We start from the raw sequence: 25,851 nt of genomic DNA, 5'->3' as shown, positions 1-25,851 counted from the left end.
GTTAAATGGCATTTCAATTAATATTTTCCTTTTTTTAAAGTAAGCTTATGCAAAGAGCTTAGGAACTTCTAATCACAGGAAGTTATATATCACAGGAAGTTATATATCCTACTTGCACTAGGAGCAATTAGATGAGAGATTTGTTACATTGTGAAATTCACTTCTTACTTGCTGTAGCACTGTTTGAGCAAATTAATTATATGAGAATACTGTACCATTTCACAATTGTATTTTAGAACAGTTCTGACAACCTGTATCTTTTTTGTGAATGCAAAATTACAGGTAATTTTAGAGAACCTTGTGCTGCATGATGTGGCTTAGTGGCTCAGTGGCAAAGTCCCAGACTACAGATCCAGAGGTCTTATGCTCAATGTGCAATACTTTCCAGGATTTTTATCTGCCACATTTTCCTTCTTTCACTTCCAGCAACTTGTATTAATGTGAAAAATGCTGAGTTGCACCATGGTTTGGCACCACATTTAACTGTTGGTGCACCTATAACTGGTTGGGTAAATCAGTTCAAACATCATAGGAAAAAAATGGCATACTGTACTACCTTTATTAGTAACATACATAGTGAAGTACTGTGAGGTTCAAATCAACCTTCAGATTGATGAAAGTTGTACCTTTTTATGTGATACACACACAGATATTTATGAAAGAAATAATGATGAGATCAACATGTGCTACAAAATATATTTTCACTGTAGAACCTTTACTCCCAGTAAGTAAACCTTCTGTTATTCTCTCTGGTTAGGTGATTTCCTTCCTACAACATCCCATACATACAGTAAGAGGATCACCTTTTAAGTTGTACAAATAGTCAATAGATGGCACTACTGAGATATGACATTACTATTGTTTTAAAATGTGTTTTTTGTTACTGTTAAAACAATGGCATGCTTGAAACTGGCAAATAATTTGTTTACAGTGAGCATTTAAAGAATAGAGTTGTAAAAAAATGGAAATTTCAAATGAGGGTATTTGTTGGATGAGATTTTATGATTTTTGAAAAAGCATAACACAGCAACAATGGCTCAAATTGCTTCATTCAACTTTTGGTAATCAATCACCTCCAGTAAAGACTGTTTACAGCTGATCTGCAGAATTTTGTCACAGCCATGCTTTTACCATCAATGAATTTTGTGAAGGTTGATCAAAATCTGTTCCCAAAAATGTTGATGCTGTGTGCAGCAAAATTGAAAAGGATCAACATGTAGTATACCATGAGAAAGATGCCCCATCAGGTATATTAGGGAATGCAGTACATTTGATTTTCCATGAACATTTATCTGTAAAAATTATCCATTCCTGGCAGATTCCACATAATTTGACTGATGCTCATGCACAGGCTCATATCAATTTATGTAAAAAAAAAAAATAAATAAATAAATAAATAAATCCACTTGAATCACCATAACAATAGATATAACTTGGATACATTCATATGAGCCAGAAACTAAGCAGTGGTCAGTTGTTTTGTGTGGATGTTCCAAAATGAACCTAAGCGAGCAAAAGTGGTTTGCTTGTCAAATGCTTCCAAGGAAATGAGCACTCATTTCTTAGGTTATATAAGTCATGAGCATTGATTTAGAGGATCAAAGGACAGTTAATTCTGAATGGTACACAACAAATCATAGATGAAATCAGGAAAAACAACTGGAAATGTCACATTATGAGAAAGCTCACAGTAACACAATGTTTTAAAAAATGAAATATTTTAAGGGGAAAAACACTGAATTAATGTCTCATTGCCCATATTCCCTTGATTTGTTGCCCAACAATTCTTTTTGTTCCCTTATGTCAAACAAAAAGTGTGTAGCGAACGATTTTCATCCCATCAAGTAGCTATTGAATCCTTCCAAAATTATGCTTTTGAAGTACAGCATCATTGTGGAAAAAAATGTTTCCAGAATTAGTTCAATCTAATACAGTAGTGTGTAAATTTTAAAGGGGAATAATTTGAGAAACAATGAAAACATGTGTTTACAAAAAAAAATTTTCTTTCATTGTTTTTGTAACAGCTTTTTACTTTTTCTAATCTGTTGTCTTCCACAGTCTTCTCCAGATGTTAAATACCTTTGCTCAGCATAGCTGTTTCTGTCTCAGTCCATCTAGTATAATGTTTTATCATATGTACCACTATCATGAGAATAAACTTGTAGCATTGCTAAGTTTTGTGCTTTGCTATCTTGCTATATGTCACATTTTTTTACTCGTTCAGTAAATATATTCTACTCCCCATTTCTGTCTCTGTCTATAGCAATTAGATTACTATAAAAGACTGATACAAGGGTTTATTTGTCTCACATTATAAAGCAGTCTTTCTTCTTCTCCCTTAAAATGACAGAAAATTTTGCAATCTTCATAGGTATCAGTTGCAAAAAAATGTGTTCAGTGTTACCATATGGTGTCTTTTAAAAGCTTTTTGATTGCTTAGATAAAAGAATAGTGCTTTGTAGATATTAACATATAAGCTTTTCTCATTTTATTCCAATCAATTTGTCATTATTGATACTATGTTACATATAGATTTTTCCAAAAAAAATTGCATTCCCTTCAACAATATTTGGAGTGTAAGTCATTTTATATCAATAAATTTTCTAGACAAGAAGCCTCCTGATTGTACGGTTCATCAGTGTAGCACAAAGGTGTGATACCCTTCAAAACTTTCAGTCATGTCATAGTGTACTGGAAGGATTACAAAGCCCAGCCATTCATAGACTCCATAAGACCTGGGAACGTGTCCGCAAGGAATATCCATCAAAATACTGGTAAGTATTATTACTAATCCTCAGAATATCCTCATACACAATATTTGTATGTAGTATCTCTACATACAAATGACATGATGTTCACAGCTCTTCATCTACAGTTAGTGTCACTGCCTCTAGATTGCAGAGTCCTGGGTGCGATCCCCAGCCAGGTCAGAGATTTTCTTCATTTAGGGATGATGCGTTTGTATTGTCCTCATCATGTTATCTCGTCTTCATCAATGAGCAAATTGCTGAAATAGTGTTAAGTAGGAAGACTTGCACCAAGCAGCCAAAAAACCTGATGGGGTCTCCCAGCCAATAATTCCACTGAATACACTCCTGGAAATTGAAATAAGAACACCGTGAATTCATTGTCCCAGGAAGGGGAAACTTTATTGACACATTCCTGGGGTCAGATACATCACATGATCACACTGACAGAACCACAGGCACATAGACACAGGCAACAGAGCATGCACAATGTCGGCACTAGTACAGTGTATATCCACCTTTCGCAGCAATGCAGGCTGCTATTCTCCCATGGAGATGATCGTAGAGATGCTGGATGTAGTCCTGTGGAACGGCTTGCCATGCCATTTCCACCTGGCGCCTCAGTTGGACCAGCGTTCGTGCTGGACGTGCAGACCGCGTGAGACAACGCTTCATCCAGTCCCAAACATGCTCAATGGGGGACAGATCCGGAGATCTTGCTGGCCAGGGTAGTTGACTTACACCTTCTAGAGCACGTTGGGTGGCACGGGATACATGCGGACGTGCATTGTCCTGTTGGAACAGCAAGTTCCCTTGCCGGTCTAGGAATGGTAGAACGATGGGTTCGATGACGGTTTGGATGTACCGTGCACTATTCAGTGTCCCCTTGACGATCACCAGTGGTGTACGGCCAGTGTAGGAGATCGCTCCCCACACCATGATGCCGGGTGTTGGCCCTGTGTGCCTCAGTCGTATACAGTCCTGATTGTGGCGCTCACCTGCACGGTGCCAAACACGCATACGACCATCATTGGCACCAAGGCAGAAGCGACTCTCATCGCTGAAGACGACACGTCTCCATTCGTCCCTCCATTCACGCCTGTCGCGACACCACTGGAGGCGGGCTGCACGATGTTGGGGCGTGAGCGACGGCCTAACGGTGTGCGGGACCGTAGCCCAGCTTCATGGAGACGGTTGCGAATGGTCCTCGCCGATACCCCAGGAGCAACAGTGTCCCTAATTTGCTGGGAAGTGGCGGTGCGGTCCCCTACGGCACTGCGTAGGATCCTACGGTCTTGGCGTGCATCCGTGCGTCGCTGCGGTCCGGTTCCAGGTCGACGGGCACGTGCACCTTCCGCCGACCACTGGCGACAACATCGATGTACTGTGGAGACCTCACGCCCCACGTGTTGAGCAATTCGGCGGTACATCCACCCGGCCTCCCGCATGCCCACTATACGCCCTCGCTCAAAGTCCGTCAACTGCACATACGGTTCACGTCCACGCTGTCGCGGCATGCTACCAGTGTTAAAGACTGCGATGGAGCTCCGTATGCCACGGCAAACTGGCTGACACTTTCGGCGGCGGTGCACAAATGCTGCGCAGCTAGCGCCATTCGACGGCCAACACCGCGGTTCCTGGTGTGTCTGCTGTGCCGTGCGTGTGATCATTGCTTGTACAGCCCTCTCGCAGTGTCCGGAGCAAGTATGGTGGGTCTGACACACCGGTGTCAATGTGTTCTTTTTTCCATTTCCAGGAGTGTAGAATAGAAGTTTATCATCTTGTAATATACAGTTTCAAGTCATTGACTTAATGTACAAGAGACTCTTCAAAACATAATTGGTTTACAATTTTTCTTGTAATATCATTAATATAACATACTGTACTGGATATGTAATTAATTTGCAATTAACATTTTTTCTTAAAAAGTAACAAACTTTTAAAAATCAACAGTCCTAAGTTCTTGCTCTCTCCTTCTCAAATTTTCAGGTTGTCCTTCATTAATTCTTCTACTGAATAGTAACATTTCTGCACTAGTGACTCTTATAAGGTTTAGTTTTAGGATTTATAAATTTATACCGAGAAATTATCTTCCTTTCACTTTATTATAAATTTTCATACCCGTGTACTGTGGAGTTTGAGCATAAAGTTTTAAATGGTGGGTGGACAGCATGAATTATTTTTATTTCTGGTGTTGTAGTCATGCTAACAATGATTTGCTACAAATGAATCAGGGTCACTATGTACAAAGATAATCAGCTCGTAGATGTATAGTAAGGGAACACTTGATATACTTAATCAAACAATGGAAAATCCAGGATGGAAATATTATGAGAAGGAAAGTTGCTACTTGCCATATACTGGAGATGCAAAGTTGTAGACAGGCACAACAAAAAGATTTTCACTCTTAAAGCTTTCGGCCAATGGCCTTTGCACACACAAACACACACACACACACACACACACACACACACACACACACACACACACACACACACATGAAAACGCAACTCACACACATGACAAAGGCCATTGGCCAAAAGCTCTAAGTGTGAATATCTTTTTGTTGTGCCTATCTGCAACTCATCATCTCCGCTGTATGGTGAGTAGCAACTTTCCTTCTCATAACATTGTTACTTAATATACTTCGATTTTTTAGGAGTGGGCAACATGATTTTCTTCACCTTACATTGTTCATATTTCTAATGATGGTTTTCTGAAGTTTTAGCATTCGACACATATGGTTTGAGTTACCCCAAGATACATTTCCATACCTTATTACTGTTTCGAATCAGCTGTGATATACAACTTTTCTTATGTCCATATTGGCACCATTGTACAAAACGCTCATTTTATATGCTAGGCTATTTAATTTATTTACAGGGCACTGTATATCTGAGCCCCATATAGATTTTTATCCAGTTGCAGACCTAGGAATTTCACACAGCTAGCTTCCTGCAAATTGTGGCTTTTGTGATTGATTTGAACACCATTCAGTTTTGCTTGTTTCGATTTAAACTGCATCTACTGAATCTTTTCCATGTTTAATTTTAATACATTTAAGTCAATCCAGATATCTAATTTTTCTAAAGTGTTTAATACAGTTTGAGGAATTTATCAGTACTTGCACTTTCAATGATCACAGATGCGTCAACTGCAAAGAAAACTGAGTGACCCTCAATATTAAGTGGTAGATCATTTATGTAAAACAGAGACAGAATGGGATCTAAGACAGAACCTGGGGGTACTTCTTGTGAAATGGTTTTCCATTTTGAAGTTTAAGTTCCTGTACCTGATGATATAACCACTCTTTGTCTTCAGTTGGTCTGGTAGGACTTCAGCCATTCTAATGTAGTACCCCTACTTCCATATTTTTCCAGTTTATAGAGTAGCAAGGAACGGTTCACACCATCAAAGGCCTTTGGCAGGTCACAAAAAATTTGTCTAGAGAGGAGCTAATTTTATCTACAAAATGATTTATAGCAGATATTGTGGTTTTACCTTTTTGAAATCCATACTGTTTTTTTAAGATTATTGTAAATTTCTATGAAGTTTTGAATTTTTATCATGACTTCCTGTTTTAACTGTACTATTGTGTACTTTAGTATGATTAGAAAATAACCTTCTTGGGGGGCCTGTTTAACTATTGTAAATAGAGGCTGTGCAATTATTTTAGAGACTGTTTTTAACACTTTTGTTGGTATCCTGTCCCATAGTGACAGTATCACATTTACTATATCTTTTACAGTAGTTTTGCTGAATGTACTGAAAGTTCACCTTGAAGTTGCTCAATGTTAAAGAAATGTATCTTATCTAGGTAACTTTTTAGATTGATGTTTGATTTGTTTGCATCTATAAAGAATTCATTGAATAATTCTGAAATTTGAGCAGGATTTAATTTTGCTTGTTTTGATTTAAACTGCATTAACTGAGTCTTTTCCATGTTTAATTTTAACCTTTTTAAATAAAGTATTTCATAAATATCATGGCTTCTACCTGTGGCACCTGTTTCAGTTTTGATCAATGACCATACTGCCTATGATTTTTTTTTTACTATCCAAAATAAATCTATTACTTATCAGTTCTTTTGCTTCCTTTACAACTTTTTGATAAGTACAGCTTTTTACATAGGTAACAAAATCAGGACTTCTAGTATTTTTTTAATTTCCTGTGTAGCTGTCTTTTTCTTGCACTAGAGATTTTTATTCCTACAGTAATGCACTTTACTTTATTTCCTACTTCTTTATGATGTACAATAAGGGGGAAGGTTTCATTAAAAACGTTTAGAATTTTTTCACTTTTTTTATGGCTTAATGTCATTAGAAGGGAGAAACTTAAACACCATTTTGTGCATGAATACAACTATCCATAAGTGCATATGCATAAATTTATACAGAGCATTCACAATTCCTATTACAAGCTTTAGGGGTTGTAGAGGGAACTTAGTAGATAAAGTTTTGATAAGGAACATATGTCTGGAAATATATGGTTTGAATATAAAATAAGTTGAAGATCAGAGCATTTACAAATCTCCCAGTTCATGTCATGCAGATAAACTGAAAAGAGGCACATCATCAGTCCATGTTGTAATTATTGCATCATTTACAGTTTTCATCCGATTACAACAAAAGCTGCAAGAACTTGGTATATTCACAACTGGGAGGGTTGACTATGGTGCTCCATGGATGTGCTCCACTCTTGACTTTGAAGAGGACATCCCTCATTTTGTAGAAGAGAATGTGATGACAAGTACTTGAAACATTTCCCATGCCACAGGCTCCTATAGAGCACACAGGTCAGTACTCATTGTCTCTGCTGTGTGCTTACCATGAATTTGGAGATTTGAAAGTGATGTAATCTTCGAACTTATTTTCTACCCAAATGGAACTTTTCTGAACATGGGTTCTGTATCAGAACATTATTTCCCACATCCCCTATACAATCTGCAAACGTCTGTAACAGGAATTGTGAAACATCCTGTATATTCCCTTGTGAGCCAAAATATTATGGTCATCTGCTTAATAGAATTTTGGTCCATCTTTGAATTTCATTACAGCAGCAATTCTGTGTGCCATGGATGTAGCAGGTCCTTGGTCAGTTTATGGACATTTGTAGCACTAATTGCTTATGTACAGGTCATGCAATTTCTGTACATTACAGGCCATTTGTTTGTGAACATGGGGCCAGTACCCAATAGTGTCCTAGATGTGTTCCATCAGGTTCATATCAAGTAAGTTTGGCAGCCTGTCTATCAACATGAGTTCACTATCATGCTCCTTAAACCACTGCAGCATGATTGTGGACTACTGGAAAATGCCATTGCTATGGAGGAAAATTTCAAGTATGAAGGGATAAAGATGGTCTGTAATAATGTTCAGATTGTCAACAGCTGTCGTGGTGCATTTGATTACAACCACAGATACCATGAAAACCCAAGTGAATGTCACCCTCTGGCCCCATGGTCTGTGGCATGGTTCATGTTTCTAGAAGCCTCTTGCAAGGATGCTGGTGTATCTGGACACAAGTATCAACTTAGTGTAACAATAACAATAAAGATGATTCATCCAACTAGGCAATCATTGAGCCACAATCTAATCTCATTGATCCTTTGCATACTGTAGTTGTAATTGACAATATCATTGGATCAGCATGGGAACAAACTGGGGTCATATGCTACAGATGCCCCAGATTCAACAATGCACATTGAATGTTATGCTCTGAAATATTTATTCCTGCACATGTGTTGTACTCTTTCATCATATTTGCCACAGATCCCCAACAATCATGGTTTACAGAGTGGGCAGGCCTCCAGCCTCCTTGTTCTGTGATGAGGAATGGATTTCCAGCACCTTATGACTTACTTGTTGTTTCACTGCCTGTCAACCACTTCCTATAGTTGCTTACAACAGTAGCACATGAACTGTCTTCTAGCTTTGCCATATCTGAGATGCCATAACAATCTGCCCTTTGTCAATGTTCAAAAAATGGCTCTGAGCACTATGGGACTCAACTGCTGTGGCCATCAGTCCCCTAGAACTTAGAACTACTTAAACCTAACTAACCTAAGGACATCACATACACCCATGCCCGATGCAGGATTCGAACCTGCGACCGTAGCAACAGCGCGGCTCCGGACTGGAGCGCCTAGAACCGCACGGCTACCGCGGCCGGCTTTGTCAATGTTGCTTACATCAGTGCATTTCCCCATTTACAGCCTGTATTGTCACCAAAGTGATTTCCCATTCTTCTATGCTCTGTTTATATGCTCATAGTTTATTCACTGTAATATGTGCCCTCAGTGCAATCAGATGGCACTCTATCCTGCAGTGAGCAGGAATCATAATATTTTGGTTTATCAGTGAGTTAAAGGAGTAAAAGAATAGAAAGATTATTGATGTAGACGTAGATTTTATGGAGCCTTCTCCATGCAAAAATGAAGGATAACTGAGTCTTCAAAACAAGCACTGCATATTTGAGTGAAAAGTTAGAGCTAATACAGAGACTTACCAATAATCATTCTTCCCATATGCCATTCACAAATGGAACGGGGAAGGGGATCATTTAGTGGTACCAGGTGGCTTGCAAATTATTGATGTAAATGTAGATTTTGTGGACCCTTCTCCATGCAAAAATAAAGGATAACTGAGTCTTAAAAACAATAGGTGTTATGGGCAATTTTACTTATTGTTGCATTTATTATATTCATGTTCCATAGAGCCATACAGCAGCGATCTTTCCCTGTATGCGAAACGTATACTGAGGTGCCAAAAGTCACGGAATTGTGGTATGCACATATACAGATGGCAGTGGTACTGCATACACAAAGTAAAAAAGGGCAGTGCATTGGGGGAGCTGCCATTTGTACTCAGCTGATTCATATGAAAAGGTTTCTGATGTGAGTATGGCTGCATGTCAGGAATTAACAGCCTCTGAACACAGAATGGTAGTTGGAGGAGATCCATGGGGCATTACATTTTGTAAAATGTTTGGGAATTTAATACTCTGAGAACCACATTGTCAAAAATGCACTGAGAAATCCAGATATCAGGCATTACCTCCACCACAGACAACACAGAGGCCGATGGCCTTCACATAATGACTGAGAGCAGCAGCATTTGCATAGAATTATCAGTGTAACAGACAAGCAACACTGTGCAAAATGACCACAGAAATCGATGTGGAACGTACACTGAACATATCCTGTAGGAGAGTGTGGCGAAATTTGACATTAATGGGCTGTGGCAGCTGACAAGCAATGTGAGTGCCTTTGCTAACAGCATGACATCACCTGCAGCACCTCTCCTGGGCTTGTGATCATATTGGTTGTACCCTAGATTACTGAAAAACCTTGGTCTGGTCAGATGAGTCCCAATTTCAGTTTTACAGAGCTGATGGGAGGGTTCGAGTGTGGCACAGACCCTGCAAAGCCATGGACCAAAGTTGTCAACAAGGCTTTGTGCAAGCTGGTGATGGCTCCATAATTGTTTGGGCTGTGTTTTCGTGGAATGGACTGGGTCCTCTGGTTCAATTGAACTGATCATTGACTGAAAATGGTTATGTTTGGCTGCTTGGAAACCATTTGCAGCCATTCATGGACTTCATGTTCCCAAACAGTGGTGCCATGTCACCAGGACACATTGTTCATGACTGGTTTGAAGAACAGTCTGGACAATTTGAGCAAACAATTTGACCACCCAGATCACCTGACATGTATCCCATCAAACATTTGTGGGACATAATAGAGAGGTCAGTTCATGCACAAAATCCTGCACTGACAACTCCTTTACAATTATGGACAGTTATAGAGCCAGCATGACCCAGTATTTCAGCAGGAGACTTCCTGTGACTAGTTGAGTCCAAGTCATATCAAGTTGCTGCACTATGCCAGGCAAAAGTAGGTCTAGCACAATATTAGGATGTATCCCATTACTTTTGTCAGGTCACTGTATAGTATTATTTTTTATAAAAAATTTTTTGTACAACATGTATCAATAAAATACTTGGCCAGACTACGACTGAATATTCTGTTGTAATACAAACATAGTATTAATGTGTTTTTATTCAAGAATTTGTCTGTCAGTTCAGTAATATGTTTACAAACTGCACAACCACAATATGATAACAGTCTTATTTACATAATACTTATGTTAGCATTTGAGAAAAAAATAAGCTGTATATAATAGTTATTTCTTTAACAGACTCACATTTGCAATCTCATCAATAGGAAGATTGAACCAACACAAATTGCCATTATTTTGCTTTTAAAACTGATTATCTACTTTTTTTAAGCACTTAATTTCTATGCGAAGTAAGTTGAAACTTTTAGTAGCAATATACTTAAAACATTTTTGCTCCAATAACAGATATTTTAATTCATAGAGGATTTCATTATTGTGTCTAGTACCATGTATGCAAACTGCCACACTGCATTCATACAGTAAAGCATGTTACCCTTATATGCTGTCATAATTTCCCAGTTTTCTCTTCTACCAAAAGCAATTAATAGTATTTCTTAGATAATGGGGTGATGCTAATGGTTTCCAGGCCCTTTGACAGTTACTACCTCATTGTATAAATTTGTTTTGGACTCGCCACATTTTCACATTTATGCTTACCTACTTTTCTATTTACATGCTCAGATTACCTCAGCCTGTTACCATGCTGCATGTTTTCAGTTGTGCAAGCTAGTAAAACACTAACTGCTTCAGAAATAGTTAACAAATGGGCTACTTTTATCAAAAGAGCACACATTTTTTATCACATGTCAAACCTACTGTTCATTTTTTTAAAATTTGTACGCTCAGTTTGTATTTCTATATTGCATCTGTATTCTGCAAGAATGACGTAAGACAGGAGGTGCATTATGCACCACAATCATTTTACCATTTGCTATTCCATGCATAATGGATGATACATAGAAAGAATAATATTTCATTTCCCTCAATGTAAGCCCAAATTTCTCTAATTTTACTTTTTTAGTCACTATGTGTATAGTGTATGTTTTAGTAGGTAATATTATGTTCCATGGTTCATAAAATTTGAGCTTACAGAATTTCAGAAGTAAAGCTTTCTGTGATACACAATGTCTTTAGTGCAGTGTTTATTGAATATTTCTGTGTAATGTATTACCACCAGGTAGTGATGAGCACAACTGGATGAAAACAATCAACTCATTCAGTTGCAGTTTTACTTTTCAGTTATTTATCAATTTAATTTAATTGTTCTTTCATTCTTTTAAGAGAAACCAGTCTACTGGAACAATTGAATGATAACAGTCGGTTCAGTTAACTGTAGTTTTACATATCCGGTGAATTAGTCCTTCATTTCTTTTGAGTGAAACTAGTCACAATGCTCCATGAGTTTCCTGCTCATTATCTTCAAGTATAATGTTGGGTCCATGTCCAGTTCATTCCTTTATTGCTGCTAGACCAATGCTTCTGCCAAGGACCGATGGGTGTGCCAGTCACATGCCTCCAGAAGAGTTGTCTCAACTGGTGGGAGGAAGGGGACAGCGCCCTGGCAGGGTGGAAGAGGGTCTGTATTTGTTGAGTCCTCTTGCTGTCTATCTTTTCTACTATCTGCCCCAACCAGTGCAAAGCTCAGTTGGAAGTCACTTTCCTGGTTGACAAGATTATCACATACTCATACTTCCACTGCCTCTTTGATGACTGAATTCTAGAACCTATTGGTAAGGCATATCATCTTTATTCAAAAACAAAATTGTGCTCTGCCATGGCAGACTTGTTGGTTTGCCCAAGGCAAACACTCTTCACATCCTATGAAGAGCACTGTAAGTTGCATAAATGCATCTGGCTGATGTACTGTGTGCCATACTTGCAACTGATGCTGTAGACACCAAGTGCCTATAAGCCATAGTTGGTTTTTGACTGACCCAAGTATAGACTTAATTTTAACAATTGAGCAGGAAATGGTTTTTATGTTGTTTTTCTCCATTATCCTGTCAGTCTTGTCAGTGGGTGGCCCTACTTATGGAAGGAATACCAGGTGTTAGGTTTATTCCTCTGCGTCATTTTCTTTTGACTTTTTGTTTGGCTTCAGAGCACATTATATTTGTGTCTCTAAGTAGCCATTGTTACAAAATGTTTTGCAACCAGTTTCTAGCTCAACCATTAAAATCTAAAATGTTCTTTGCTCATTCAAACACCAACTTTGGCTATGGGTACCTGCTATCTACAGCATCAGTTGCAAGTATGACATGAAGTACAGCAGCCAAATGTAGTGATGCATCTCACAGTGTTGTTTGGAGCATGTGAGGAACATTCGCCTTGGCCAAACTGACAAGTCTGTAGTGGCAGAGCATAATGTCCATGAAGTTTGTTTTTGAACAGACAAAGATGCTGTGTCATGCCAACAGGTCCTGGGGTTTTATTATCAAAGAGACAGTTGACAATGAGTGCATGTCTATCTTGGTTTCCAACTGAACTCCTCATGTGGTGTGGTGTCAGCAAAAATGTCAGTACATCAGGAATGCTTGGATATGAAAGCTTCAGATGTAGTGGGTAGAATGGACTATCAGCAAGAGGATGTGGTACTTGGATTAGCCTCATCACTACTACTACCACCAACACCACCACCGGCCACTACACTTCTTCCAGAGGAACATGATAGATCCACTTGTCGGGTCACTGGCATAGATGTCTGTGGTCCAGTGATTATGAAGGAATGAGCTGGACATGAACGCAACAATTCACCTGAAGATCATGAGGAGGAATCTCATATTAATGTTGTACGACATGATAACATGACTCAGCTGATGATCCGAGAAAATTTCATCAGTCTCTGGTACTTTCATTGACTGAAATAAGGCAGTGGTGCTGCTGGGTACTGAGGATCGCAAGCCCCTGGGTAAATGTTAAGACATCTCATGAAGCACTTCAAAGTTAAAATAAGCATTATATGTGTGAACTTAATTATGTAACAAATAAACTAATTCTTCTCTTCCTCATTTTAAACTGATTAACATATTTCTGCAGATTAAGTTCTTCCAGATGCAATTAATTCTTAATTAATTAAGATGATGTGTTGTTGGGGGTACAAATTTGAGTGTAAATGTTTCCTTTGGGGTATGCAAAAAAAAGTTTGTGTTATGTTTTTGTAAATTAAAAAACCTTTGAACTGAGCCTTTAAAATCTTGCACAGGTATTTATTTGTGTGGAAGGTAAATATTTTGTATGGAAAATTGTCATGAACTATGTCCATACAAATCACATCCGTGCAGACAAGCCTGTTTACATTTCACAGAATGTGAAAAGTAGCAGGTATAGTATGAGGTCTGTTCAAAAAATTCTGGAATGTTTGCAATTTCGCTAATGATGTGTTAAAGTGAAATACAGTTGGTATCCCTGCACATGCCTGTGTTTAATGTGTAACTTGTGGAAGTTTCGTTGTTGTATGTCCATTAGTTATTGTTCAGTGCTACATTTAGTAGAATGTTACAGAGACACACCAAATGATGCAAGAAAACCACAGTGATGTGTGCTTAATCTGTACCCGGTGTTACAAATGGTTTGCACAATTTAAAAATGGCTTGATAGAAGTTAACGCTGACCCTCTTTCAGGACACCCTCCGACATCTACCAACAACTTTGAAGGATTAGGTCATCATGAGTTTGTGCCACATGGACAAACTGTTAATCGATGGTACTATCAGGACATGTTGTGATGCCTGCGAGAAAATGTGAGAAAGAAATGGCCTGAAACATGGCAAGACAATTCATGGCTCTTGCATCATGATAACACATCCGCACATTCATCCCTGTTGGTGCATGACTATTACACAAAAAATGAAGTCACTATGCTGCCTCATCCTCCCTACTCTCCAGATCTGGCCCCTGCGGACTTTTTTTTTTTTTTATTTCTAAAACTGAAAACCCTGTTGAAAGGAAAAGATTCACAATGATAGATGAGGTAAAAGAAAATTTGCTGCCAGTGCTTCAAGCAATCCAGCAAGAGGCATACCAAGACTGCTTCTGGAAGTGTAAATGGCATTGGGGGCAGTGTATCAATTGTGGAGGAGAGTATTTTGGAGGAGATCCTGCCCACTAAGTAAAAGGTAAGTGTAGAAGAATTTTGTGGACAATTTCCAGAATTTTTTGAACAGACCCCGTAGTTCACAGCTATGAAGAAGTACTATCTACATTCAAGCATTGGTACTTCAATTTCACAATTAAGCATATCAATATCGATAACTGTGAACAGTCCGTAACAGAGTTCATGCCCTTCTGGGACACTGGGATCAACGATTGCACTCACCTGACCACAGCACATTCAGTTCTGAACAGAAACAGTCAGTTGGTTTGGTGTTATTGAATCATTATTGAATGTATTCTGTTGTAGCCTCTCATCCTTGTTATTGTCATTCTAATATTTGATTTTTGTGTAGTGCCAATAAGTAGGCTTTAATCAGTTTTTCACCCATATTTAAGAATAATTTGTGTACTTAATAATGATCTTAGTATTAGGATCTAAATTTCAAAACAGTCAGTTGTTTGGGAAGTTTATACAAAAAGTAAAAGAGATGTTCAGTTCTTAAACATTGCATTGCGGATAATTAGTCAGAAGTTACATTTTTATAAATACACTTTTTATTTACCTTTCATTGAAAGGTCATGTTGACAACCCTATTCATGGCTCATATATAACCAAAAAAGCTGAACAATATGTAATGAAACATTCTTACCCCAAAACGGAGTGAAAACATTCAAATAACTGACTTAATCATTGGGGACTTGCATCAGCCAGTTGTCTCAAATTAAGTGAAACAACTCAAACTCAGAAAGTAAGTGAAAAACATTCATGTAGCAAACATGGCCAAAGAGACTATTTTCATTTGGTTGTTTCATTTGACTGAAAAAAAAAAAAAACTGACTGAAAAGAAAAGCAATGGACTGTCAAATTGGTTGTTTAAACCAGCCAGTTGCCTCATCACTACTACAGCATAAAATAATACAAAGAGCAGTTGCATAACACTCTTATATCTGCATCAACCTATCAGCCCATTTTCCTCAAAGATTTACTGTATTCATTTCACATTATGTTTGGTAGCTTGTTTGAAAAGCTCTGTCGTAAACATCGAGATCCACGACTGCCTGCATACCAGAAGGCATTTTATCAGGCTAGTCTGAAGCCTCCATTTCTACCTTTCATTGGAGATATCCTAGCAAGAGCTTTGAGAAGAGTGCCTAATTTTCCCTTAAAACTTTTGTCAAAATCTTCACAAGAAAGTTTTACAAGTAAGTACCACAAATTTGAATAATTAAAATATAATAAATACTTTTATTCATGCATAGAAGTAATTTTCTGTCCATATAAAAGTTTGTAATATGCCTTATGAAAGATTAAATTTGAATAATTTCACATCATATTTCAGATAAATGAACCTTCTATCACAGATGATGTTCTACATCTACATAAATACTCTGCAAGCCACTGTACAATGCATAACGGATGGTAACTTGTGCCACTACTATTCATTCCCTTTTCTTTTCCACTCACAAATAGAGCAAGGGAAAGACGACTGTCTATATGCCTCCATATGAGCCCTAATTTCTTATATCTTATGTGTAGTGTATGTCGACAGCAGTAGAATAGTTCAGCAGTCAGTTTCAGATGTTGGTTCTCTAAATTTTCCAAACAGTGTTTCTCGAAAAGAACTTCACCTTCCTTCCAGGTGTTCCCATTGGAGTCCCTGAAGCATCTTTCTAACACATGTTGTTCAAAGCTACTGTAAAAAGTCTAGCAGTCCACCTCTTGAATTGCTTCGATGTCTTCCTTCAATCCGACCTGGTACGGATCCCAAACACTTGAGCAGAACTCAAGAATAAGTCACACAAGTATTCTGTATGTGGTCTCTGTTGTGACAGTGCCACGAGATTTAAAAGTGCCGCTACATCAGTACGCGAACACGGCGATAGAGGTGCTCCGCAGCTCGGCCGAGCGCGGGAGCGCCACCTGGCTATGAACGGCGCCGGCCGCATGTCACGCCACGGCAGTCGAATGACAGATACGGAGTTAATAGCATGTAACCCGCTATTGTTTCTACTTTTGTTTATCCATGCAATTTATTAGTGATTAAAGGTTATAACAGTCTCCTCTACAGGTCAACCACTCTTTCCTAAAATTCTCCCAATAAACTGAAGTCGACTATTCACCTTCCCTACCACAGTTCTCACATGCACATTCCATCTCATATCACTTTGCAATGTTGTTGTTGTTGTTGTTGTTGTGGTCTTCAGTCCAGAGACTGGTTTGATGCAGCTCTCCATGCTACTCTATCCTGTGCAAGCTTCTTCATCTCCGAGGAACTGCTACAACTTACATCGTTCTGAATCTGCTTAGTATACTCATCTCTTGGTTCATCTCTACGATTTTTACCCTCCACACTTCCCTCCAATACTAAATTGGTTATCCCTTGATGTCTCAGAAGGTGTCCTACCAACCAATCCCTTCTTCTAGTCAAGTTGTGTCACACATTCCTCTTCTCCCCAATTCTATTCAGTACCTCCTCATTAGTTATGTGATCTACCCATCTAATCTTCAGCATTCTTCTGTTGCACCACATTTAGAAAGCTTCTATTCTCTTCTTGTCTAAACTATTTATCATCCATGTTCACTTCCATACATGGCTACACTACATAGAAATACGTTCAGAAAAGGCTTCCTGAAACTTAAATCTATACTTGATGTTAACAAATTTCTCTTTTTCAGAAACACTTTTCTTGCTATTATCAGTCTACATTTTATATCCTCTCTACTTTGACCATCATCCTTTTTGTTCTCCAAATAGCAAAACTCACCTACTGCTTTAAGTGTCTCATTTCCTAGTCTAATTCCCTCAGCATCACCTGATTTAATTCGACTGCATTCCATTATCCCCATTTTGCTTTTGTTGATGTTCATCTTATATCCTCTTTTCAAGACACTGTCCATTCCGTTCAACTGCTCTTCCGCATCCTTTGCCATCTCTGACAGAATTACAGTGTCACTGGCAAATGTCAAAGCTTTTTTTTTCCATGGATTTTAGTTCCTACTCCAAAATTTTCTTTTGTTTCCTTTACTGCTTGCTCAATATACCGATTTAATAACATTGAGGATAGGCTACAACCCTGTCTCACTCCCTTCTCAACCATTGCTTCCCCTTCATCCCCCTCGACCCTTACAGTTGTCACCTGGTTTGTGTACCAATTGTAAATAGCCTTTTGCTCCCTGTATTTGACCCCTGCCACCTTCAGGATTTGAAAGAGAGTATTCCAGTCAAGATGTCAAAATCATTCTCTAAGTCTGCAAATGCTAGAAATGTAGGTTTGCCTTTCCTTAATCTATCTTCTAAGTTAAGTCATAGGGTCAGTATTGCCTCGCATGTTTAAATATTTCTGTGGAATCCAAACTGATCTCCCTTGAGGTCAGCTTCTACCAAACAGTGTTATGCCCAGATATTTAAATGAAATGACTGTGTCATGCAGGGCCCTAGTAATACTGTATCTGAACATTACAGTTATGTTCTTCCTACTCATCCTCATTAACTTACATTTTTCAACATTGAGGGCTAGCTGCCATTCGTCACACCAACCGGAAATTTTGTCTAAGTCATCTTTGCCTCTTCCTACAGTCACTCAACTTTGACACCTTACTGTACACCATGGCATCATCAGCAAGCAACCGCAGATTGCTGCCCACCCCTCCCACCAAATCATTTCTGTATATGGAGAACAGACAAGGGTATCCTCAGGAGTGTGTCAGGGAAGTTTGATAGGATGCTAGTTGTTCTCTATTTACATAAATGATTTGGCAGGAAGGGTAAGCAGTGATCTGTGGTTGTTTGCCATGGTCTACAGTAAGGTGTCGTAGTTGAGTGACTGTAGGAAGATACAAGATGACTTGACAAAATTTCCAGTTGGTGTAATGAGCAGCTAGCCCTAAATGTGGAAAAATGTATATGGATGAATAGGAGGGACAAACCTGTAATGTTCAGATACAATGTTACTAGTGTCCTGTTTGACACAATCAAGTCGTTTAAATATCTGGGTGTAATGCTGCAAAGCCATATGAGATGGAATGAGCATTTAAGAACTGTGACAGGGGAGGTGAATGATTGACTTCAGTTTATTGGGAGTATTTTAGGAAAGAGTGGTTCACCTGTAAAGGAGACCACATATAGGATGGTCATGTGACCTATTCTTAAGTACTGCTCGAGTGTTTGGGATCCATACCAGGTCGGATTGAAGGAAGACATCGAAGCAGTTCAGAGGCGGGTTTCTAGATTTGTTACTGGTAGGTCTGAACAACATGTAAGTGTTATGGAAATTCTTCAGAAACTCAAATGGGAATCCCTGGAGGGAAGGCAACATTCTTTTTGAGATTTAGAAGATAATACCCAGTTGAAATCATAGATTGCATCAAATGTTAACAAAAAACAATTACTTGAAATAAAAGATCACACAATTATATTTGTAGCCTTTGCAGTGGCCTTCATTCCATCTATGAGAGAAGTATATACAAAGACAGTAACTTGTTCTCGAAAGAACAGTTATTGTTGATGACCGTGCAGCTTTTCCCTGAAATAAATGATGACTAACTGACAACCTCAGCTGTCCACATCGAGGTATAACAACAACACCTGTCAGCAGCTGAGGTTGTCAGTTAGTCATCATTTATTTCAGGGAAAAGCTGCACGGTCATCAACAATAACTGTTCTTTCGAGAACAAGTTACTGTCTTTGTATATATAGTTAAAGGCTACCCAGCCATTGACCTTTGTCTGTGCGAATGCGCACAGGTTGCCCAAACTCTTACGGGAATCGCCAGCGCGTGCGCGAGTAATGAGTGGGTGGGCAAATGTCTATAAGGTACAATACATATGTAGAATTGTGGACAGTTGGGAATGTGAGTCTCACGGGAAACGTGCAAGGGATAAGTCCCTGCAGTCGCGCTATTCATCTGTGTCCTCGGTGGCTCAGATGGATAGAGCGTCTGCCATGTAAGCAGGAGGTCCCGGGTTCGAGTCCCGGTCGGGGCACACATTTTCAGCTGTCCACATCGAGGTATAACAACAACACCTGTCAGCAGCTGAGGTTGTCAGTTAGTCATCATTTATGAGAGAAGTAATTATACAAGAATATATTTTCCATAAAAATGATTAGAACAAATTACTCTTATCTTAATGTCCAACAATGGAAAATCCAGGATGAAATGTAAAAATATTATGAAAAGGGATGTTGCTACTCACCATTTAGTGGAGATGCTGTGTTGCACCATAGAGTGAAAATGCTGACTCGCCTATCTGTGACTCAGCATCTCCGCTGTATGGTGAGTAGGAACTGTGCTTTTCATTAATTGTTATCTTAATATCCATAACTTCAATTGCACTTTGCAGCCACACCTGTTTGTTGATCATACTTCATACCTCTGTTACTTCCCCATCCTGTTCCTTTCCTAGATGTTGCATCAGGTTACAGTTTAATGTCTCACTGATTTCGTTAGTAATGAGTACTATTTCATCCAGAGAAGTGAGAAGAGGTGAATAAGCTACGAGCAGTCAAAGGAAGCATTCCAGCATTGTCTGGTGCAGTTTAAAGAAAATTTAGTTGTGGATGGCCATTTGGGGGATTTAAGACTTTTCTTCCAGGAAAGAAAAAAGATTGTTACAAAATAAAATTCATATATCTTAATGAATTTGCTATCTTGCTCAATATTTTGTGGGAATAATGACTGGCTATATTCTTCTTTTTTATGTTCATATGTTGATCACCATAGTCTTTGTATGATGCGTACATATCAGATACTGTAATTTAAAAGAAACCGTCTTCATACTGCCAGACACCTTTCTTATGCAGTATCTCAATGGACTTAACCAGGCACTTCTGTGAAGTGCAGTTCCCACTGGGGCAATACAGCATGCAATATGATACACAATGTGTTGTGTGATAGATGTAGGGATTACCTTCATCAGTATAGTGCATAGAAACGTAGTCGAAGAGACTGAACTGGTTCACAAGGGGATGACAGAGATACAACACCAAGACATATCTCTGTCATGCTGCCTGGCACAACACGGAGTGCTGGTAACTCCATGCAGCTTCGTCATACAATAAACGGAGGGGTGGAGTGAACCAAATTTTTTGTTGTCAAATGTGCCCCAAAAAAACATTTTATGTAAATGAAACAAAGATACATCCATCTCTTCAGTTATTTCTCAGTAAAGGTTTTACTTTTTCTATAAAAAAATAAAGAATAATGGTATTTAGATTTGCATGTGTTCTCTGTGATGCAGTACTCCTCATTTGATTATGAGGATATCACAGCTTGATGATAAAACAGATTTCTTTTCATTTGAGCTATAGTTACAATAGTACTTGGAAAATAAATAAACCACTGGACATCTTTTGAAAAGTTTGCAGTGAAGAATTTAGTTGCTGGCCAGTTTACAATCGGTGGATTTTAGGTGGTACACTGGTGCGTCTGAAATGTAGCTAACCAATTGACATTGTTTTTACCCCTGGAAGGAGAGCCATACCTCTTTCCAGTCTCAGGTAAATGAGTGATATATTTTGATAACTGGCCATGACGAGCTGTGATGCATCACACTTGACACTATAGCCTTGTGCTTTGCAGAGTTATAGCTCATGTTTCTCTTTCATATGTGGTTTACGAAGTTAGTCACAGTCACATTTTAAGTTGTGTTGTTGTTTGATGCAGCTTTCCATGCTACTTTATCCTGTGCAAGCCTCTTCATCTCTGAATAACTACTGCAACCTAGATTCTTCTGAATGTCGTCTTCAGCATTCTTCTGTAGCACCACTTTTAAAAAGCTTCTATTCTCTTCTTGTCTAAACTGTTCATTGTTCATGTTTCACTTCCATATACTTCCATATATGGCTACATTCCATACAATTACTTTCAGAAAGACTTTGTAACACTTAAATCAATATTCAGTGTTAACAAATTTCACTTCTTCAGAAACACTTTTCTTACCATTGTCAGTCTACATTTTATATCATCTCTACTTTGACCACCATTAGTTATTTTGCTACCTGAATAACAAAACTCGTCTATTACAGTAAGTGTCTCATTTCTTAATTTAATTCCCTCCGCATCATTTGATTTAATTTGACTAAATTCCATTGTACTTGTTCTGCTTTTGTTGATGCTCATCTTAATCCTCCTATCAAGACACCATCTATTCCATTCAACTGCTCTTCCAAGTCCTCTGCTGTCTGTGACAGAATTACAATGTCACTTACAAACCTCAAAGTATTTATTTCTTCTCACTGAACTTTAACTCCTACGCCAGTTTTTTTTTTTATTTATTTATTTATTTATTTTTTTTTTTTTGGCTCAAAGTACAGGTAGAATAACATTGGCAATAGGCTGCAACCCTGGCTCTCTCCCTTCTCAACTACTGCTTCCCTTCCATGTCCTTCGACTCTTATAACTGCCCTCCAGTTACTGTACAAGTGGTAAATAGCCTTTTGCTCCCTGTATTTTACTCCTGATACCTTCAGATTTTCAAAGAAAGTATTCCAGTCAACAATGTCAAAAGCTTTCCCTAAATCTACAAATGCTATAAACATAGATTTGCCTTTTCTTCACCTGTCTTCTAAGATTAGTCATAGGGTCAGTATTGCCTCACATGTTCCCATGTTTCAACAGAATCCAAACTGATCCTCCCTGAGGTCAGCTTCTGCCAATTTTTCAATTCTTCTATAAAGAATTCATGTTGATATTTTGCAACCATGACTTATTAAACCAATAGTTTGGTAATTTTCGCACCTGTCAGCAACTGCTTTTTTTGGAATGGGAATTATTGCATTCTTCTTGAAGTGTGAGGGTATTTCTCCTGTCACATACATTTTGCACACCAGAGGGAAGAGTTTTGTCATGGCTGGTTCTCCCAAGGCTCTCAGTAATCCTGACAGAATGATGGCTACTCCTGGAGCCTGGTTTCAAATTAGGTCTTTTAGTGCTTTGTCAAATTCTGCTCACCGTATCATACCTCCCATCTTACCTTCATCTACATCCTCTTCCATTTCTATAATATTGCCTTCAAGGTCATTTCCCTTGTATAGACCCTCTATACACTCCTTCCACCTTTCAGCTTTCCCTTCTTTGCATAGGACTGGTTTTCCATCTGAGCTCTTGTTATTCATACATCTGCTTCTCTTTTCTCCAAAGGCCACTTTATTTTTTCTGTAGGCAGTATCTATCTTCCATTTATTGAAATACTCTTCTAAATCCTTACATTTGTCCTCTGGCCATTCCTGCTTAGACATTTTGCACTTCCCATTTTTTTGACTTTTGTACTCCCCTTTGCCTGCTTCATTTGCTGCATTTTTATATTTTCTTTTTTCATCATTCAAATTCAGTATTTCATGTATTATCCAAGGGTTTCTATTAGGCTTTATCTTTTTACATATTTGATCTTCTGCTGCCTTCACTATTTCATCTCTCAAAGCTACTCATTCATCTTCTGCTGAATTCCGTTCTGCTGTTCTAGTCAACCGTTGACTAATGCTCCCTCTGAGACTCTCAAAAACCTCTTGTTCTTCCAACATATCCAGGTCCTTCTCCTTCGTCTCCTACCTTTCTTCAATTTCTTTAGTTTTAATCTGCAGCTCATAACCTATAAATTATGGTCAGAGTTCATGTCTGCCCCTGCAAATGGCTTACAATTTAAACTCTGGTTATGAAATCTCCATCTTACTAGTATACGATAAATCTGAAACCTACTGGTATCTCCTGGTCTCTTCCACATACACAGCCTTCTTTCAATATTCTTAAACCAAGTGTTAGCTATGATTAAATTATGCTCTGTGCAAAATTCTACCAGGCAATTTCCTCTTTCATTCCTTTCCCCCAGTCCATATTCATCTACTGTTATTTCCTTTTCCTGCTATCAAATTACAGCCCCCCATCGCAATTAAATTTTCATCTGCCTTAACTATATGAATAATTTCTTTTATGTCGTCATATATTTCTTCAGTCTCATCATCTGCAGAGCTAGTTTGCATATAAACTTGTACTACTGTGTTGGGTGTTGGTTTTGTTTCTACCTTGCCAAGAATAGTGTGTTCACTATGCTATTCATAATAGCTTACTTGCGTTCCTATTTTGTTATTCACTATTAAACATATACTTACATTGCCCCTATTTGATTTTGTATTTATAATGCTGTATTGACCTTACTAGAAGTCCTGTTCTTCCTGGCAGCAAACTTCACTAATTCCCACTATATGTAACTTCAACATATCCACTTCCCTTTTCAAAATTTCTAACCTACCTTCTCAATTAAGGGATCTAACATTCTACACTCTTATCTGTAGAACACCAATTTTGTTTCTCCTGATAATGAATACCTGAGCGTCCCTGCCAGGAGATCTGAATGGGGAACTATTTTAACTCTGGAATATTTTACCAAGAGGATTTCATCATGATTTAACCACACAGTAGAGCTGCATGCCCTTGGGAAAAATTAGGGCTGTAGTTTCTCCTTGCTTTCAGCTGCTCACAGTACCAGCACAGCAAGGCCGTTTTGGTTGATGTTACAGGGCCAGATCAGTCAATCATACAGACTGTTGCCCCTGCAACTACTGAAAAGGTTGCTGCCCCTCTTCAGAAACCATATGTTTGTCTGGCCTCTCTCCACAGATACCCTATCTTTGTGGTTGCACCTGTGGTGCAGATGTCTGTATCACTGAGGCATGTAAGCTACCCCACCATTGTTCATGCAGTATGGAACAGTGATATACAATCATAATACAAGACATAAAATAATTTTCATGTAGATTTTTCCTCCTTATCCAGGGTTCAGAATGGAATTTCTACTGTATTCTGATAGTAAGACAGTTTACAAGCTCACATCTAACATAAAACAGTTCAGTAACTAAGTAAATGTGTACTTCAGTAGCCACTCTTCTCCAAATTGTTTGAATATTTGATTCAGGGACTTCAAATTTCTGTTTACTACATGGCAAGTAGAAGTGTTTGTTGTAAAGTTGTATGACAAGTAATTATGTATTGTAAGTAAGACTCTGTCTCCCTAGATGTAAAAATATTTTCCTTGAAAAATACCATTGTAGTCAAGTGAGTATTAAGCTACTAACACCAGATAAACACCAGTAATAGAGTAATTAAAACTTCCGGGCTAAGAGGCCGTGGTCCAATAGTAGAAATACTTCTCCCTGACGTTTTGTTGCCCGCAGCTGGCAACGAAACGTCAGGGAGAAGTATTTCTACTATTGGACCACGGCCTCTTAGCCTGGAAGTTTTAATTACTGAAGACGCCGGCCGTGAAAGCCTACACGCTATGACCAGTAATATAATAAAACTGAGGAGGCAGCAATTTTTTTTTCAAAGAAGCAGTTTTCTTCCTAGTTCGCTTGATTAAATTTAGATGCCGTAAATGTGAATATCATCAAGCAGTATTTGATAGTGTAGGTAAATACAGTACACAGATTAAGTTTCCGTGATATCTTTGCCTCATGTTGATGTAGACATTTACTCATTCCACATCTCTGAAGGCTCTTCTTCTTGGTGGTATCTATAAAATACAATAAATGAATAAATGAACCAATGACATGTGTGTTGTGGAGATTAAACAGTTAACTAGAACATTGTTTTTTCTCCCCTGATCTTACTGTAGAATGAGGCATACAGTATAATAACCTTCCCATCTAGCTCCTGGATAAATTTCTAGATACCATCCAGTGTGTTAGAACTTCAAGTTTAACACATATATTTCGGAACGACACAACAACACATATAAGTCACAGTGTAAGTTCACAAGTAAGACATGTGTACACGTTAGCATTCGAATGAGCACTGAGTCCCAGTCTAGCGGCCGCTGCTCGGCTGGCCGCTTAGGTGGCACAGCTGCTGCATGGCTGGCAGACAGCGCCGCACGTAGAGGACGCGCGTAATTGCGCGGCGGCACTTTGAATGATCGGCGAGTCACAACACTTTTCCCCCCTTTGAAATTGTTGCACTGGTCTTGATGGAGGTGTCCTGGAGATGGCTAACATCCATAGGTGTTGTTTGACTCGCCGTAAAGTCTCGAGGAGGAGGCTTCCCGTACGGACGGAAGTGTCCCC

At 38.6% G+C, this 25,851-nt stretch overlaps 1 protein-coding gene and 1 non-coding gene across 2 annotated transcripts in view; both read left to right on the top strand.

Moving 5' to 3' along the window:
* LOC126252254 (uncharacterized) overlaps window positions 1-25,851 on the top strand; it is a 279,447-nt gene that overhangs the window by 249,505 nt on the left and 4,091 nt on the right. Inside the window, exons 11-12 of the mRNA XM_049953128.1 lie at window positions 2,608-2,774; window positions 15,813-16,000. Of these exons, the coding sequence (XP_049809085.1) occupies window positions 2,608-2,774; window positions 15,813-16,000 (355 nt within the window). The remainder of the gene's footprint in view (window positions 1-2,607; window positions 2,775-15,812; window positions 16,001-25,851) is intronic.
* Window positions 19,708-19,781, top strand: Trnat-ugu (transfer RNA threonine (anticodon UGU)). Its single transcript has one exon. It is a non-coding gene; the product is annotated as a tRNA-Thr (tRNA).

Source organism: Schistocerca nitens, chromosome 4 (assembly GCF_023898315.1).
Source record: "Schistocerca nitens isolate TAMUIC-IGC-003100 chromosome 4, iqSchNite1.1, whole genome shotgun sequence".
Lineage (NCBI taxonomy): Eukaryota > Metazoa > Arthropoda > Insecta > Orthoptera > Acrididae > Schistocerca > Schistocerca nitens.
This window is presented reverse-complemented; position numbering and strand designations above follow the sequence as displayed.